Source organism: Diadema antillarum, unplaced genomic scaffold (genome assembly GCF_040938485.1).
Source record: "Diadema antillarum isolate AM-2024a unplaced genomic scaffold, OU_Dant_1.0 seq00001121_RagTag, whole genome shotgun sequence".
In the NCBI taxonomy this organism is placed as follows: domain Eukaryota; kingdom Metazoa; phylum Echinodermata; class Echinoidea; order Diadematoida; family Diadematidae; genus Diadema; species Diadema antillarum.
Genome location: NW_027271935.1, coordinates 1,400,980 through 1,418,909, shown reverse-complemented (window position 1 = coordinate 1,418,909; position 17,930 = coordinate 1,400,980). Strand labels below are relative to the sequence as shown.

The following is a 17,930-nucleotide window of genomic DNA, read 5'->3' as shown; positions in this document are numbered from 1 at the left end:
CTTGAGTTAAACAGGTCGATTCGTATTCCTCTGGCACGTCATTTCTTGTTTATCAACCCTATTACTGCAGGACAAATGCATACCCGATTGCAATACCAGTATCCCTGTGTGTCTTTGGACGTTAGCTGGCGCTAAACAAGATAAGGATTTTTGTTTGATTTATTTTGTTGTTATCATTATCATTATTTATTTTTTTACGAACATCATAACGACATAAAAATCAGCTCCCAGAGGCACAGGAAAGGGAGGCGAATTTTTTTAAGGCAGGTGCGATTTTCTATTGCATACTTATAATAACATTTTTTTTTTTTTATTTAAAGAAAAAACAATGAAAGGGCCCTGTGGGTTTTTTTTTTCTTTTCATTTATTTCATCTAAAGAAAAAGGGGCGCTCGCTGCGACCCCTGGATCCGCCACTGCATGCTGATAAGTGTTGGTCCGTCTTTAGCTTTTGGGAAACACTACAATTTGTTACGTAACAATCTCAAGATGGGCAAGCCAGAAACCCTGGGTTCTCCTTATCGGGTTAATACCCTTTTCTGGTGTACGAAGGATTATCGATCTTTACACACAAAAAAAGAGCAGAAAAACTCGTCTCTGTCCTTTTGTCGAGATCATGATAGCTCTTGTCTTTCAAAGTGTCGTTCTGTGCATTGAACCGATGGTGGTCATTTGCATAATAGTGGGAGGGACGACTCGGAGGTGCAGATTGTTATTTACAAGACAGTCAATTGAGGTGCTGAGGCGCTGTAACAGTCTAGTGAACAGCGCTTTATCCGGTTATAGAAAACAACATTCCGTCTGGCAAACTATAACGTCGATGCCTCAACTCAAAACGTAAGTTGATTGTTTGTTTCATGCTGGTCTGTTTTTGAAAGGAAAGATCAAAAGCTCGAAACATATTGATATGAAGAAAGAGTCCAGCGCGGGAATTCTGTAGTCCATGCATGGAGGAGGCTAGAACATCTCAACAAAGGATTACTGCACTGGCATATTATAGGCCAGAAAGTTTATAAGGCCTATATTTAATAGGAACCGCCTCAATTACACTGATCAGGGGCGGATCCAGGAATCCCGTAAAGGGGTTGGGGGCACAAAGTATTTTTTGGGTGCTACTTTGGGGTTTCATCTCATTTTTTTTTTTGACAAAAAATAATCCGTCACTGCATGCATGCTGATGACTGTGCCAATCAGGGTCTTTTCCCCTTGTTTCTCATGTCCATGCTCTGATCATCTCTGTCATCATTCTGAGTTTAATAACAACCATTTTGATGGGTATTTGACTTTTTTTAATGATTGCCTGCTAGCTTAGAGATAACGTATGCATAATTTATGTCTAAATGCACAATGTAATGCATTTAATGTACAGTTCATAAGTAATTAACGTGTGTAGGTCTGTCATTGATAAGTTTAAATCTACTAATGGGCGTGCGTATAATTATGTTGATTGATGTGTATGCATGTTATATTCGTATGTAAAAGCCAAAATGTGATACAGGAAACCAATAACCAGGAAAGATGAATTATACTTGTATGTTGGACGATCTTGGGTTTTCTTAAAGTACAAAATTAAAACAAAAATGGTCCGCATTGTTGAATATGAATATTATATGTGTGCCTTTGTGTGTATAATAGCGCAGGCCTGTGAGTATTCACGTAATGATAGTAATATATAAAGTTATTCTCATTTTCAATTGATAATAATACTTACTAGTAGAACATTTCACTGTCGTCAACCCATGGACACACAAGACGAAGTGATGGCAAAGTGACAGTGCTTACAAACAAACAAACAAACAAACAAACAAACAATCAAACAAACAAACTAACTAACTATACAATCCATCCAATAAAAAAGTAATACTAATGTGGCTTCTAGCTTCTCCAACATTACCAGATTTCCTATAAGGCCTATATGGATACGTAAAGACAGAAATATCAATTCCAAGTTATCCGGTTTGTCAAGTAAAAGCGATGGTGCCTCTGTGGTGTATCTGCTTTTTCTTACAGAGAGTCGAAAATTCTCTGCATTAATTAACATAAAAATATCATACAATGTACAAGGTTAAATTGTCGATCGTGTTGTAGTGTTTAGATACACAAGTGCAAGAATACTGGTTCATCTTGGTGTGAAATGGACTGGGGTGGGGTGAAACTGCGTCAGGTGCAGCTGTTGTGATCGTTTGTGTTACGCCATTAGTGATTACAATCATTGGCTCATCCTCCTGCGTACTGCTGCTGACACACACACGCCGTGCGTACATGTACACACTCATACCCTATAACCAGGGAGGTGGTGCTATTAATATACTAGTACTCGGTCTGTACCAGGAGATAAAACGCGGGCCTGGCGTCTTGCAAACCTGCCCTGCCCTTGAAAAATAGGAAGCAACGTAGCTATACAGTTGGGAAGGTTGAGGTCAGCACACCACGGTTGTGAAGTGTGCCAAACCTATCAACAACATCTTTACTGGGAAGCTGTGTTTATGTACTTGTAGTGTATACATGCGGGCAGGAAACTTGGGCCTTCAAGTACATTTTTGCTAATCACGCAAATTGACTGAGAGTCGCAGTGTTTCCCCTTTCTAAAGGTCTCGACCAAGGCCTCGTACCTCTGAAAACATTTTCTCCTGGACTAAACACTAGATTGATTCCACCTGCAAAGATGCTGGCGTTACAGGGTATCTTGAGAACTACTCGCGCCGTAGGTCTGGCGAGGAATGTCTTGAGAACTAGCTCGTACTCCACGGCTGCTGCCCCTCAACCCATTGTTCAACCTGATATTCATTTCAACAAGGTAAGTTTTATTGTTATCTTCATATTAATGCTATTAGGACAGCAGTTTAAAATCAAGGTTAAATTGTCTATTTAGCCAGAGTTTAATTTCACACGTACTCCGAATGGAGTGACAAATACCCAGGTCCAGGCTAGGCACACCAATCACTCACACCGAGTAGGAGAAAGAGATGGTGATGCCTGATGGTGGTGGTGGTGGTGGCGTGTGTGTGTGTGTGTGTGTGTGTGTGTGTTGTTGTTGTTGTTGTTGTTGTTGTTGTTGTTGTTGTTTTAGGTTTAATGGCAATCAATCATAATTTTGACTATTTTTGCCAGACTATATAATATCTATATTTCCCTATAAATTAATTATCAATATTTCCTAACAAATTCAAATTCTATCATATATGTGTGTGTGTGTGTGGGGGGGGGGGGGGCTTTATAAATAACAGCTGTCAAAGGGATGGTAATAGTATTAGTTGAGGTGAGGATTCAGCTTTTTACTTTTTGCGAGATACAATTATTTTATGAAATGTTAAAATGCATACAATATTCTACACTGAGTGAAATTAAAGGTTTATTACCTTTTGATGAATATTGGGTTTGAAATGGCTGCCACATCAAAAAATAAAGTAAAACAAAGCAATTCTATTAAAAGGTGGGTCCCACCTTTTATTAGGATTGCTCTGTTTTGTATATCTCAGCTACTTAAAAACCAATTTTCATCAATTAAACCTTGAATTCCTCTGAGAATTATGTGCTCTTTCATATTTCATATGACATTAATATGAGGTTTCTCACTAAAAACAAAAAAACAAACAAACAAACAAAAAATGTCACAAAAAATGTTTGAAGCCTGAAACCCCATCTCAAATGAAACTATACCATCCCTTTCAACCCCCAAAGTGTGCATCAGAATTATAAGTGGTAGACCACTGGTTTTGGAAAGAAATTGCGTTTATTTATTTTTTTCTTTGTTTTTCTTTTTGTAAACTCAGATACGTCATATCCAGGAAATTTGATGATTAGCTAGTGTTGTTAAATTAAACGTAGGCCTTACATTGTAGGCTTACCGTAAACTTGAAAAGAATGTTCTCTCAACACAGACACAACACTCAGAATACAGAATATGTAAAGGTGATAGACAAAGCCAACAAATTTCAAATGATTCTGAAGCCTATTTATAATACAACTTGTACATTTGAAATTTTGATTGACATGCTGAAATAAGTTACAGGTACAGGTGTAGGCCCTAAGGGTTCCAATTCATGAGCAAAGTCCTGGGATTTAATGGTGGGATAGAAATTATTCCTTTTATGACTTTCATTTCATGGTGTGAAATCCAACACACACACACACAATTTTTTTCATGCTTGTTTTTACTCCCGTCATATTTGTTGTTTGCTTTGTTAAGAAGGTACCCATTTTGCCTAGTTGATTACGAGTTGTTTATTAAACTTTCTTATTGAATATATTTCCCTTTAACTTTAGATGCCGTCATCTTCATTACTTGACTATAAAATTTAGGGAGCATCGCATGACCATAGAATATATTTCATATCTGATACACAGTGTGCAGATCTTTTCTTCTTTTCTTTCTTTTTTTAAGATAATATATATACCATCTTTTTCTTCTGATCTGTCTGTCTTTTCCTTTTAATCTACAATGTAGCTACACTTGAAGATGAATATATAATGTAATATATCCCTAGGCATTTCTCTTCCTCTCACTCTGTGTATGTGAGAGAGAGAGAGATATACATGTACCTGTAGAGAGAGAGAGAGAGAGAGAGAGAGAGGGAAAAAAAGGAAGAGAGCAGCTAACACATAAATACTTGTATATGTTCATGAAGATGAAGCAAGCATGAGGCCATTGAAATCATCTGCTTCTAAAAATATGTTTTTGTTTAGCCATTGTTTTTCAAAATTATGAAATTTCTGTGTTTCTATAATTATATCGTATGTGTAGGCCCCTACACTGTATGTCTGTCGATCTGTCCTTATGTGAGTCTCCCAACACTGCTAACATCTTACCACAGCTGTTTTCTGAAGCTTACGTTTGTACCAACTGTTGGAACATCTGGAAAATGTAGAAGATCTTCAGAAAATGAGATTTTTGCAACCCCTACAATGGTTTTATTTTACCCTGTTAAGGACAAACTGATTTTGCTATAACACATTTCCCATAGACACCTGCCTGAATAATATACCTGGAACTAGTCTTCAATGGGTTAAATATATAAGTTGTGCATGTGTGTGTGTATAATGTGTCTGTGTTTCATTTTGTTCTCTCGAAAACATCCAGCTGTTCATTAACAATGAGTGGGTGGATGCCAGAAGCGGAAAGACTTTCCCCACCATCAACCCAGCCACCGAAGAAATCATCACCCACGTAGCAGAAGCTGACAAGGTTTGTGCCTTCACACTCATGATGCACTGACTTCTTCTCTCGTGGTAGCTGAGCAAATTATTGGAGGAAAGTCCGCTCTATTTGTCCGAGAATAAACTGATGAGCCGAGATTATTACAAGACAATGCAAAAATCTATAGGCCTTGTTTATTTTTCCCCTCATCCATTTTCAAGTGATCTTCATACATTTGTATGTTTACCTACTAGCTGTAGTCTTGTGTACATTGCTCTTTTAAGCCAGTAAATAAATAGACATGCACTGTGTATGTAAATGCAGCAAGACAAACAAAGGATGGCAGTCAAAAGGAATTGGAAAGTGAGTTGATCTTCAGATTGACATTAACCATATATGGTATATTTGGTTATGCTGCCCTAGAGCATTTGTATTTTGTACATATTGCATGGTAATTCCTGTCATCAGCTAGAACAATTTTTACATGATATTAATGCTTCCTATCAAAGGTAATGAACTCCTCACTCTCGTATCATAACCCCTTGGCTGCACACTACCCCATTTTTTCTACTGGTCTCACCTTTCTGTTGGACTATACGTAGTAGGTACCCAGTTTTTCATTTTTTTTAATGCTCCATTCCTAAAAATGTAACTGGTCCAACAGTGATTTTTACTGGTCAGGGACTGTCGGACCAATACCAGAGTGCGACGCTGCATAAGCCCTTTTAAATTTAAAAAAAAAAGTTCAAACAAACACTAAAAAGCAAAATGATGGTTGGTTCGCTGCAGTGTTAACTTTATAGATATTTTCTATATTATCATTCTGTATGCCTAAGGGAAATATATCAATAAAGAGAAAGTTATCATTTTCTGATACCTGTGCCTGCTAGGCTGATGTCGATATTGCCTATGAAGCTGCAAAGAAGGCATTCCAGCTTGGATCTCCATGGCGCACAATGGATGCCTCTGAGAGGGGCAGACTGATAAACAAACTGGCCGATCTCATTGAGCGGGACATGGTCTACCTAGCTGTAAGTATTTGCAATCCTGTATTGTCACATTGACCATGAATATCTCAATTAGGATAGAGTTCAGAATTCAGCATTCTCCAGTGGAAATAGTGTAATTTGTGGTTTCATTTGTTTTGCTGATGAATTGTAAGGTTGATTTGCACGACAATTGCCACTAGAAAATTCTTCTGGCTGCTGAAAAATTACCAAGATAGATGAATGTGTGTGCTAAAACCAAAGAGCTCAGTGAGACATACATGTAAATGAGATGTTAGAGAAAATGTATTTGGCATTAAAATAACAAAGATGCAAAAATGAAATATGTAAAATTGAAATCAGAAGACCTGTATACAAGTTGTCATGTACTGACTGCTAAAATTAAGACCTCATTTACTTCCTGTAGTACATGGGTACTGTGCAAGTTCCCACACTTTTACATTTTTTATGTAGTTTTTAATTTTTTCCTCTTTTCCTTTCATTTTCTGCTGGGGCCATCAGCCTTGAAAAACAAGCAAAGTACACGTAAACAACACTATCAGCATTACCAGATTCCGCCCACCTAAAGAATACAATTGTTATAATGAAACAGAAGGGTATGCATTGATACATTCTCATTATCTTTTGTGATACAGTCAGGTTCCAAGCATATAAAATACCTGTGTGTCTCTCTTGTATTTCTACAGAGTTTGGAAACTCTTGACAATGGCAAGCCCTTCCACGTTGCCATGGCTGCAGATTTGCCACTGTCCATCAAGTGCTACAGGTATGTACAGTACTGAATAGCTAAGACAGCAGAGTTTTAAAGACTACGATTGAAAAATAACAAGTTGAAGAAGAAAACGATTCAGATGGCTGCACACAAACTAGAAAAATCCCCCAAAATGAATGACAAGCAATCGTTGAATTTTGTATAATTTACTTCCTGTTATGTTGGCAATACAATCAACAAGATCCCATGTGATGGAAACATGAAAAAAAAAAGACAAGTTAAGTTTTAGAAACAAGGCTAACTAAAAAAAAAAAAAAATGGGGTCAACAATCCTAAAGGATTTGTTGTCAACACTGTATTGAATGGTGTCATGTGTATGAAAGCTAAAGGGACAATCTTCATGCAGAACTAAAGAGCTTGTCCTCATTAATAGGCAGCTGTGAATAATTACAGCATTCCCTTTGTAGGAGTAATGAATGATGAAACTGATCAGATTCATTAGAGGAATCAAACTTGTTTGATGTATTTGATGGAGAATTATTTAATAATCATTAATTGATAATTATTTGTGTTCTGTTGCCAATTTAAGAATCAGTTAAAGATATTTAAGAATGAAAGAATAAATGATGATAATAATAATAATAATAATAATAATTATTATTATTATTATTATAACAATAATAATGATAATAGTAATATACAGAATTTCTATAATTCCACAACCAAAAATCAAAAATCAAAATATATATATATATATATATATTGATTACTTACCAAAACTAGATTCCAATGAAAGAATAGTTCTTATTCCTTGGAGCATAATACAGTAAAGTTATGAACGATCAAGATTATGTTGAATGAATGAAACCAGAAAAGAAAAGTTCAGATTTCATGGAATTGATAGATGCAACGCATTGCCGTTTGTGAGTTTTAGTCATGTAGGCAATTTTGAAGTTTGACATTAAATATATTTTGTGCATGGCAGGTACTATGCTGGCTGGTCAGACAAGATTGAAGGGAAGACCATTCCTATTGGTGAGTAGCAGGATACTGTCTTCTTTGCGTTTTCTTCTCTTGCAATGCAGAGACGAAAAAAAAAACAATAAAAAACAAAGAAACAAACGAAATGCATATAAAGCAATATTGAAGAAACATAAGTAAAACTAGACAAAATCAATATAGCAAATCAAATTTGAAAAAAATTAGACAGACTAACAAAACAAAACAACACAAAAAGCACACAAAATGAGAGACATGACTTTCATTTTAAAAAAGGGATGTGGTGAGTGTTTGAACATCAGTATTGCTTGCACTCATGCTCCACAATCACTTGCTAGAAACTCTGTGCTCAGTTCTAAATTGAATAAATATGTGTTTACAATTATTTTCATGCAGTTATTCAGATGTTGAATGCATTTTGCCTTCCAAAACAACAGCAACAACAACAAAACCAGAGATAAAAAGAAAGAGGAAAAAGGCCAATTGAAACAGAAATTGTGTGACTATGAACTCGAGAAATCAAAGCCAAATTTGCTGGTATGGATCATTAACTCTGCCCTGGATTTTTTTTTTTTTAGAATTTTTTTTTTTTTAGAACTTTTTAGAATTGACTTTTTAGAATTGTTCATCCTTTTCATCACTTTTCTCTATTGTTTATTTTCTGTGTGTGTTTGTTGTTGATACTGTTTTGTTGTGTTTAGTTTTGTTTTGTTTTGGGCTTTTTTTGTTGGGGGGGGGGGGGGGGCAGGGAAAGGATTGGATGGGATGGAGTGGAGCTACAATGTAGATACGGTAGGTTGAACAAAAGCCCCGCAAGAAAATGGCTAGCAGGGCAAAGTTAGTCCTGAGGCATACCTCGTAGTTAGTCTTATTATGATTTATCTATCGAGGAGGAATCATTGTACACAAATATTTTTGCACAAGTCAAGTTATTATAAAGACATGGGCTTCCTTATCTGATATACTACAATGAGATGAGATATGTTTTTTGCTGTTCATGAGTATTTGAATTTCATATGTTTGTTTCTGTCTTTCTTTTCCCTCTTATGTCAGTCCTGATTTTCTATCTATCTTTCTTCCTATGATCTGTCTATTCTTCTATATACAGCCATCTATCTTTTATCTGTCTATCTATATTGCTTTCTTTCTTTATCAGTTTCCCTTTATATCTATTCATAGTTCACCATTTATTCAGTCACAAGTTTGCTCCTTCGTTCATCCATTCATTGTTTGATCAGTTCAGATACCAGCATTTCTGGTTGACTGGAGCCGTGCAATGCTTCACACCAGTACTATCATGACTGTCAGACCTGCTGGTGGTACTGCTAGATCTGCTAGTCCTGATATGATTAAAGGGAAGCAGTCCTGAGATTTTCACTGTACTGATAATTAAGAAGAGTAAAAAATATAACCTTTCACCAATTTATACGCGTGGACATCGTACGCGATTTTTAAAAAATAATTCCTGCAAGCGATTGTGTAAGAGCCTGCCACAAGGTGCAACGTCATTGATGCCCTACTCTCAAGTTGACAGCCGTGCCTCAGAAAACCAATTTAAGTGTTCAAAATGATCATATCTGATTTCTTCATAAAATGTGACAATATGTGGTTTTGTTATTTCAAACAAAATATTTCAAGCTTATTTATAAATACAATTAATATAAAAATAAATAGTAAACATGTATTTATAAATAACTAGGGATGACGAGCAGAACACCGCTGGAAAGAGTTGTGCATCGATGACGTATGACTCTCCGCCAAGACTTGCTCATTTGCAGAGTCACACTTTTTTAACCGAAATGTACGAGCTTATTTGGTGATTTGAAAGTATGTTTTTGATGAAAGTAGTTCATTGGAGGTACCAACAACAACATATTTTTTTAAATTTCGTGAGGACTGCGTCCCTTTAAAGTATCCCATAAAATATATTGTCTGTTGCTATCTTGATTGTGCATGTAGGGCAATTGTGCCAATGCTTCAGTGCATTCTTCAGTATAAAATGTTCTTCTCTAAACTGTGCAAATTGGAAGCTACAGTGTAATGCTCCCTTCTTTTTCATGGCATGCTTACTGTAAAGCATGATACACTTGTATATACGCGGCATGAATATTTCGCGAATTGGAGCCGACGGCCTTTTTCGCAGCATGACATTTTCGCGTCTTGCCACTGGCATCCAATGCATATTTTGTAGGCACAAATTTCCGCGTGCATTTTAATTTCGCGAATGTTGCCGCTCGCGAAATTCGCGAAATTAAAATGCACGCAAACATTTCTCGTTTTACAGTATGTCTGGGCCCTAGAAAACTCTTCCAGAGCATACTTGAGGCAACATACACAATTGTAACATGGATAGTCCTGATCAGGGGAGGATCCAGGAATTCTGTAAGGGGGTGGTGCCTCTACAAAATTAAAAGGGGGGGGGGGGGTGGGCACAGGCACCCCCATTTTTTTCTTTTCTTTCTTGTGTTTTAACAAAAAATGAAGGGGGACTGGAGGCTGGTTTTGATTTCTGCGTGGTAAAGCATGCAGAATTAATGCACAGTCATGCCATCCTGTTCCTCTTGAATGATTTCTACAGTGCAAAACAAAAGAATGAGTTGATCATGTCAGAGATAAATGTACCTGGAGATTGTTGACACTGGGCAGCAAACCAAAGCATTATCAGTAGGCAGAGATGCCAACTGTTACTATTTTTGCAGGTGATTGTACAATCTGTTGCCAAAAATACTGCAGGTTTCGTGTAAATACTGTTTTTCCCAAACCGTTTTACTCTGCATGTCGATATTGCAGTGTATCCCTCTGTCATCAATTGTGGCACTATTTCATTAATTGTGACACTCTTTGGTTGTACTTAGTGTCTATTGAAGCTTCAGTTGGTAGAGTATGTTCTTTTTTGAAGGACTATTTTTTTTTTTTACAGTGGAGGAGTATGTTTATGGAACATCCAGTACATCACATCACAGGTAGACAAGTCACAAGATGCCGGTACTGTTTGTCCATAAGGTTATTTCAGTGATCCGGTATAATACATGAGACGATTATTACAATCCATGAATGGAAAAAAAGACCAAAGTATGCTTTTTTAACCCTCAGAATACTGCAGGCCCAAAACCACTATTTCGGCGCAATTGGTCAAAAATCGTGTCGCTTATGTTCCTACTCACCTAGGAGAGATAAAAAGCTCTTTCAAAATGCCCCTGTGATTTTATGTGATGCCAAGGGACATATAAACAAAAACTGAAATCATTTCGAAGGCGAAATTATACCACTAAGCCATTGGTGGAGGGTTAAGTTCGGCCAACAGGCTTAAAAGTGCATGTCGCCAACGATGATTTTTAATGTTTTCTCAACTTTGTGGGAAAATATGAGCATAAAGAGGAAGCTTACTCATGGTTTCAGAAAAGTGGCTTAAGGTTCTATGAAAACCTAACACAACTTTTTAAACTAACCATTCTTTATCAACAAAATAACTGATGGAAATGTGTCGCCAGATCCGCTGAAACATACGTTACCATCTTTGTACTGCCAACTTGGTTATGCTATTACAGTGAGTACTACACAATTGTATTGTTTTTCTGACCAAAAGGGGTGTAAGTTTATGTTAAAAGATATTTCATCACTCAGCTTCAAAAGACATGCGACTGCTAATCTCGCACATATAGATTTTAAAAAGGTAGATTTAAGAGAAGTAACATACGTTACCATCTTTGTAAAAAGTATGAAGGTGCATGGCTCTGAATGATTGTTCTAGAGTTGAGACTAATGGAGTAGATTGTCCTCATGGTGGCAAAAGATTCATTATTATGTTGCTAACTTATACGATTTAATCCACAAGTGTAACATACGTGATGTAACTTACGTTACCACCAAATGACAGAAAGCTTAATTACATCATTAATTACCACCTAAATGTACATTTCTCGAATCTGTGCCGTCGATTTGAGGTCATGGGATAGCTCAGCAACTTCTTTCAATGGCATCTTGAGCATTGGCAGCGCGCAAAATACCTTTACATGATGTGTTGAAAAACTGAGTAAGTATTTGATTGTTGGAAATGTGTTGTTGTTTTTCATAGAATCATGCTTTACTTCTGTTTATTGTGTCTTTATTAAGTCAGTAGATTCCACCGTAAAAATCCAGTTATTGCTTTGCTGTACAGGTTTATTCTTTTGAAATAAATCACTCAATTTATTACGTAACGTATGTTTCAAATTTTGGTAACGTAAGTTTCAAGATGTTGTCATGTTGATAACAGACAATCCACAGAAAAGCCCATTTAATTTGAGACAATTTAATTGTTGCAGTTATGATGTTGATGAGTTTCTCCGTCAAAACATATCAAATTCATTTACAGCTGTATGTTCTTGTTTGTTAGGAGGATGCAGTAAAAGGGGACATAATCGTAGTATCTTTGAAAAAAAAAATCGTTTGGTGGGCGTTGATGTTCAACTTGGCTTTAATGATGTCATATTCCAGGTATAAACAATGAATTTAACATTGTTTTAAGAAAATTCAATGAATAGCTAATAAACTTAAGGATTACGCAGATCTCTACTTCAAAACTATTGGATCAGGTCCCTGCATTAATATAGTAACGTAAGTTTCTAGTTTTGGTACCGTAAGTTTCATCAATTCATGTCATTGAAAAAGGATATTTTAGAGAATGTGCGTGGATAAAAATAACATTTAATTGTTCTAGAACTATAGTTGAAGGAATTCCATAGGGAATTAAGTTTTTCAATTATATTTATCTTCGGTTATCATAAATCAATATGGTGACTTACTACTACCTGACTAGTTTTAACGGAGAAAATTAACTCAAATTTGTGTCGTTATATCGTTGATAATGTCAAAGTGAAGAAAAACACACTTTGAATGAAGAAAAGGTAACAAAAATACATGTGCATTAAAGAAATGTAATTTCAACTATTACTGAGTATACCATCATAGATCAGGCCCACATGATAATAATAATGCTAATAATAATTATAGTGATGTATGTTTCAGTAAGATATATGTTTAAGATATCAACATTTTTTGTTCTTCCTAATTCTCGTTGAAGTTAATGCAGTTGCAATGGGGAAGAGCAGTGCTGAGATTAAAACCCCATATTATAGGGAACGTATAAGCTGCAATCAGATTGGCGAAAAATCATATCTCTAAGCAAAGATTCAAGACAAAAAAAAAACAACATGTACCCGTCGCGTAGTTGACAAAAAAAAAAGAAGCAAAGTCACGCATCTTTTTTTTATTTACCCTACCAGGGTAACTATAGGGGAGGGGGTTCGAGGTCCCCCGCCCCTTTGCCAGCACTCAAAATATAAACCAAAGGAAATAAAAAGAAAAAATGAATCGCAGAATCCTCCTCCCCAGTTTGAAATAAACAAATAAAAAAACATGAAATCGGGCTTGTACTGGCAGCATAGAATTAAGCTGAAGCCTTTCTTTATATTTCTTCAATTTTCTTTTCTTTCTTTTTTTTTCTTGCTTGTCAGTCGATGAAACCCGGTAAAAGAAATGAAACAAAAGAAAAAATGGCACGGGAGCTTTTATTTTTCTCCCTGTCAGGTGATTAAAAATGGAAGTAGTCGACTTTTTCTAACTCTGACCCCATCCCCCACCCCATGAAAATCCTACTTACGGGCCTGCCTGTAATCATTATCAGTACCTTTGTTGTGCATGTATAGCAACTTGTCCTTTCACTTTTCTTTTGAAAGATTCAAAAACATTTTTCCATGCAGGAGACAATTTCCAGATACGGCAAGAATTATTAATGCAAGACTTGTTATTCTTGTTATCGTTGTAGATTATACTGTCTTATGCATATAACAAGGACAATCGAGTACATCATTTCACTAATGACAATTTCATTAATCATACCCAGTATTGTGCTAATGCAACTACATGTATGTAATTTGACGTTATTTCATCGACCTCATTTGCCATAGTCAACTTAGTAAAGTGGTCATTTATTTAATTAACAAAGAACATTTCTTGGTTCCTTCTGTCCATATCTCTTGTTTACCGAGTTCAGAAATTTCAAATACAAGCAATACGGCGTTATTGTTCATTATGAAGCACTTTAATAGAGTAACCATCTCGTTTCTGCCGTTTCTTGTTTCATACAAGTGTTAAAAATTTTGTGAATACTATTGTATTGCAACTGCTATATTCAAACTGTTCCTGCATAGAATAACTGTTGCAACAGCAAAGTTATGGAGTCTGTAAAGTTATGGATTCGAAACATATCTTTCAACAGCATGAAGTGACAGCTGAAGATAACAAGTTACAAGACATCAATATGAAGATAACACGTTACAAGACGTCAAGCATACGAAAACTTCCATTATGATTGTATTGAAGTGAAACCTACGTTACCCACCACTCGTTTTATATTACACGTACATCATGACAATATTTTCGTCCGTGAAGGCACGTGAAAGCATGTTCCCAACTCTTATCATTTCAATGCCATAAATTCATAAGTATGAAGCCAATTGTCTTCAAAATATCAGCAGTAACGGATTAATGTTCTACTCCAGAGTTTATACGCGGACATGTTGTAAAGTCTTGCAGTTTTACAACTATTTCAATTGTAATTTTTGAGAATTGTATCACCATGATATTGCGACGTCTTATTATAATATACGTTCACTTAGAGTTGACAAGAAATTAATGTCAGAATGTATATCAAAACCAAAAAGAAGAAGTACCAAAATCAGTTGCACATGTAGTAGTATTATCTTTGTAACTTACGTTACATTAACGTGAAACATACGTTACGTGGAATCTGACGAATATATTTTTGCGCACATAGATTCACATGTTTCATCGATGATACTCAAGAATTGGCTGGCAATTTGGGACTGATAAATGTTGAAAATATTTTCTGAAGAAAGTCTGACATCAAATTATCGAGAAAACAAATGAACATTACATGAAATAAGATTTAACACAATAGGACATGCTGTGTTCAGTATAGCATACAGGTCATTTGCCATCCTTCCCATCTGCAGGCAGCATTTACAAACATGGCAGCCGATGGTATACTTCACATCTGACGCATAATTACATTGTATCTCAATCATAGACTGTAGTCACCAATCTTAAAGCATTTGAAATAGAATGACATTGGTAACGTATGTTACATGATGAAATCTACGCCCTATGAAAGAAATTATCACACCACAAAAATAAAGCAAGATTGTGTGTTCATATTTTTCAACTACAAACTTGAATATTTGTGTCATGGATTGGTATAAAAATGAAACCTATTCTAAAAACTTTAATTTTCGCGTTTTGCGATTGTCCAATTGTGCCGAAATAGTGGTTTTGGGCCTGCAGTGCTGTTAAGGAGGTTGGCATACCAGAGTTAGAGGGATTGTATAGTTGTGGCTGTGTCCTAACTTCTGGTTTCTTACATTTTTTGGTGAGATAATGAGAAACCTCTTGTGAAATGTGAAAGAGCATACGATTCTAAGACTAATTAAACCTTTATTGAGGAAAATTTGTTTTGAAATGAATGAGACATCCAAAACAAAGCGATCCTAATAAAAGGTGGGGCCCACCTTTTATTAGGATCGCTTTGTTTTACTTTGTTATTGGATGTCTCAGCCATTCCAAAACCGATTTTCATCATATAAACTCTGAATTCCTCTAAGAATGGTATGCTCTGCACTATTTCATTAAAGTGATTTCTTGGTATCTTGCAAAAAGTTAAAAGCTCAATCCTCATCTTCACCAATACTATGCCATCCCTTTCAGTACAGTACATTTGTAGGTTGAAAACATCTGATGCAAAACTCTAGTAGTGGCTTTTGAAAACATGTTATGTGTGAATGCTCCTTGATTGGGGCTACCTTGTCTGTGCCGTACAACAACAAAACAATCAAAACAAAACAAAAATAGATGGGTCAGTGCATCTTATCTGTTCCTGTTGCTAAAGTTTTCATACCCTGTGCAAAAGGAAGCCAGATAAAGAACACCATCCATTCTGAATGAACCCTTTGTATCTACATATTGGCCAACTCTGACCATACAATGATAAGAAACAGTTCGGTTTTAAGGCCAAATCAATCAGTATACAGTATTTCACACGTAATTTGGGATGAGGATATTCCTCTCGAACCAAATGGACCATTACGCAAGACATACTGATAAAGTGGATTTTATGAGCACAACTTTTCTCTCTTGGCATCTGATTAACGCTCTGAAAGAATTTACTGAAACTAGCTGTTACGTAGCCATGTCAATGACCTGGAATTATGGGAACTCTTTGTTGCAAATAGTGAAATGTTGTTGTCAAAAGGTATTTTATTTTGTGTGTCTTGGCTAGTTTGGCCTTTTCATGCTATAAAAGCATTCTAGTGCTCCAAAAATCAGGAAGTGAGTGATGTTGCATTTCGACAAACTGTAGTGATATGCATCAGCACAATCTATCTGGTGTGCCTAAAAACAGTGGCCTATCTATTGATAAGTTTGGTCTGATATTCCACACAAGTCATAGATAGATAGCACCAGTGAAAGGCCTTTTTGTATTCTTCTGGACTGTACATCACAACAATTGATTAAGCGCAAAAGATTTCCCCCTCTCCCTAAAAACAGCTAGGGGTTGATGGTACTGCCACATACATAGTGATTGGTGAGGCGTGGGTAGCATTAAAATTGAGCAAAGGTGTCCATGGGCTGTCAACTGTGATGTGCATTGAACAAAAAGCCTTCATTTTCTATGCAGGGAAATATCTTTTTAGTCAGTTCAGAGCAAGCTCCAGGCAGAAAATACTGGGGGGGGGGGGGGGGGGGGGAGATAATTGTTGGAATAACAGTAAAATCTTTCTATCTCCACCAGTGATTGCATGTGATGAAAGCGACCCTTGTATATCTGCACTCTCTACCAGTCCATCCACTGGTTGAGTTTATCTGCCTCTTTGTCCAGTGAGCTGTGATCTGAACAAAAATAACCCCATTCAGTGCCACTCTTTGGTATCTGTTGTTCAAAATGAAAATAGTGACCTCTACCATTTTTTCAACACAGTCAATATTCATTTGCATCTATTCTGTGACCTCAATATGTGGCATATTCACCTTCCCCCTAAAAAAATACAAAACAATCAAACAAAATGGGTTTGGGTGGCCTATCAAAATTTGATGAGAGAGCTTTGCCTTTCTTTTCTGCTCATGTCAAAAGATAACCTTAAAGGGGAGACACAGTTTTGGTTGAGATGCAGGGTTTCAGATTTCCAACATTTTTTATGATAATTTTTGAAACATTGAGAAACCTCAAGTGAAATATGAAAGAGCAAACAATTTTAAGTGGAATTCAAAGTATATTAGGTGAAAATTGTTTTTGAAATGGCCGAGATATCCAAAAGCGAAGCGATCCTAATAAAAGGTGGGGCCCATCTTTAATAAGAATTGCTTAGTTTTACTCTGTTTTTAGGTATCTCATCCATTTGAAAACCGGGTTTTCATCAATTAAACTTTGAACTCCTTTGAGAATTACTGTATATGCTCATTAACATTTCATAAAGTGGTTTCCATAAAGTATTTTGCAAAAAGTTAAAAGCTGAATCCACACCTCAACCAATGCAATGCCATCCCCAGTGAAATCTTGATGTGATTCACAAAGGGGATTTATTCATAAATTTGTCAGACTAATTTTCATTTCTTTTCTTTAATGGAAAGTTCAGCCCTATGTGTTCATGAGTTATCTCCTCATTCTTTGATGTTCTGTGAAATCAAGTTGAGAAAATATTGTACTCACTGACCAGCATCGTAATATTTTGTATTCTTAACTTCTTTTTTTAATGTCACTACTAAAAACATTTTATTGTGTGACAAACAGCACTTCCATGTGATTTTGATTGTGCTTTCCATAGATATGCTATTTCAAAGAAAACAGAATTAATTGAGAAAACAAACAATGTTCCAAGAAAGCAGATCAGGAATATTACAGTTGTGGGTCGAGGGAGGAACAGTATGTTTATGTCATGATGCCACATGCTGAGATTGACAGAATCATGGGAAAAGAAAGTTGACATAACACTACTTAGAATAGTAATAATAAAAAAATGTAT

The 17,930-nt window shown here is 36.1% G+C and overlaps 1 protein-coding gene across 1 annotated transcript in view; it reads left to right on the top strand.

Annotated features, from left to right (window-relative positions):
* Positions 1-2,378: 2,378 nt before the first annotated feature.
* LOC139743923 (aldehyde dehydrogenase, mitochondrial-like) overlaps positions 2,379-17,930 on the top strand; it is a 42,204-nt gene continuing 26,652 nt past the window's right edge. The window contains exons 1-5 of the mRNA XM_071654392.1: positions 2,379-2,796; positions 5,080-5,184; positions 6,027-6,167; positions 6,830-6,909; positions 7,841-7,890. Of these exons, the coding sequence (XP_071510493.1) occupies positions 2,665-2,796; positions 5,080-5,184; positions 6,027-6,167; positions 6,830-6,909; positions 7,841-7,890 (508 nt within the window). The 5' untranslated portion in view covers positions 2,379-2,664. The remainder of the gene's footprint in view (positions 2,797-5,079; positions 5,185-6,026; positions 6,168-6,829; positions 6,910-7,840; positions 7,891-17,930) is intronic.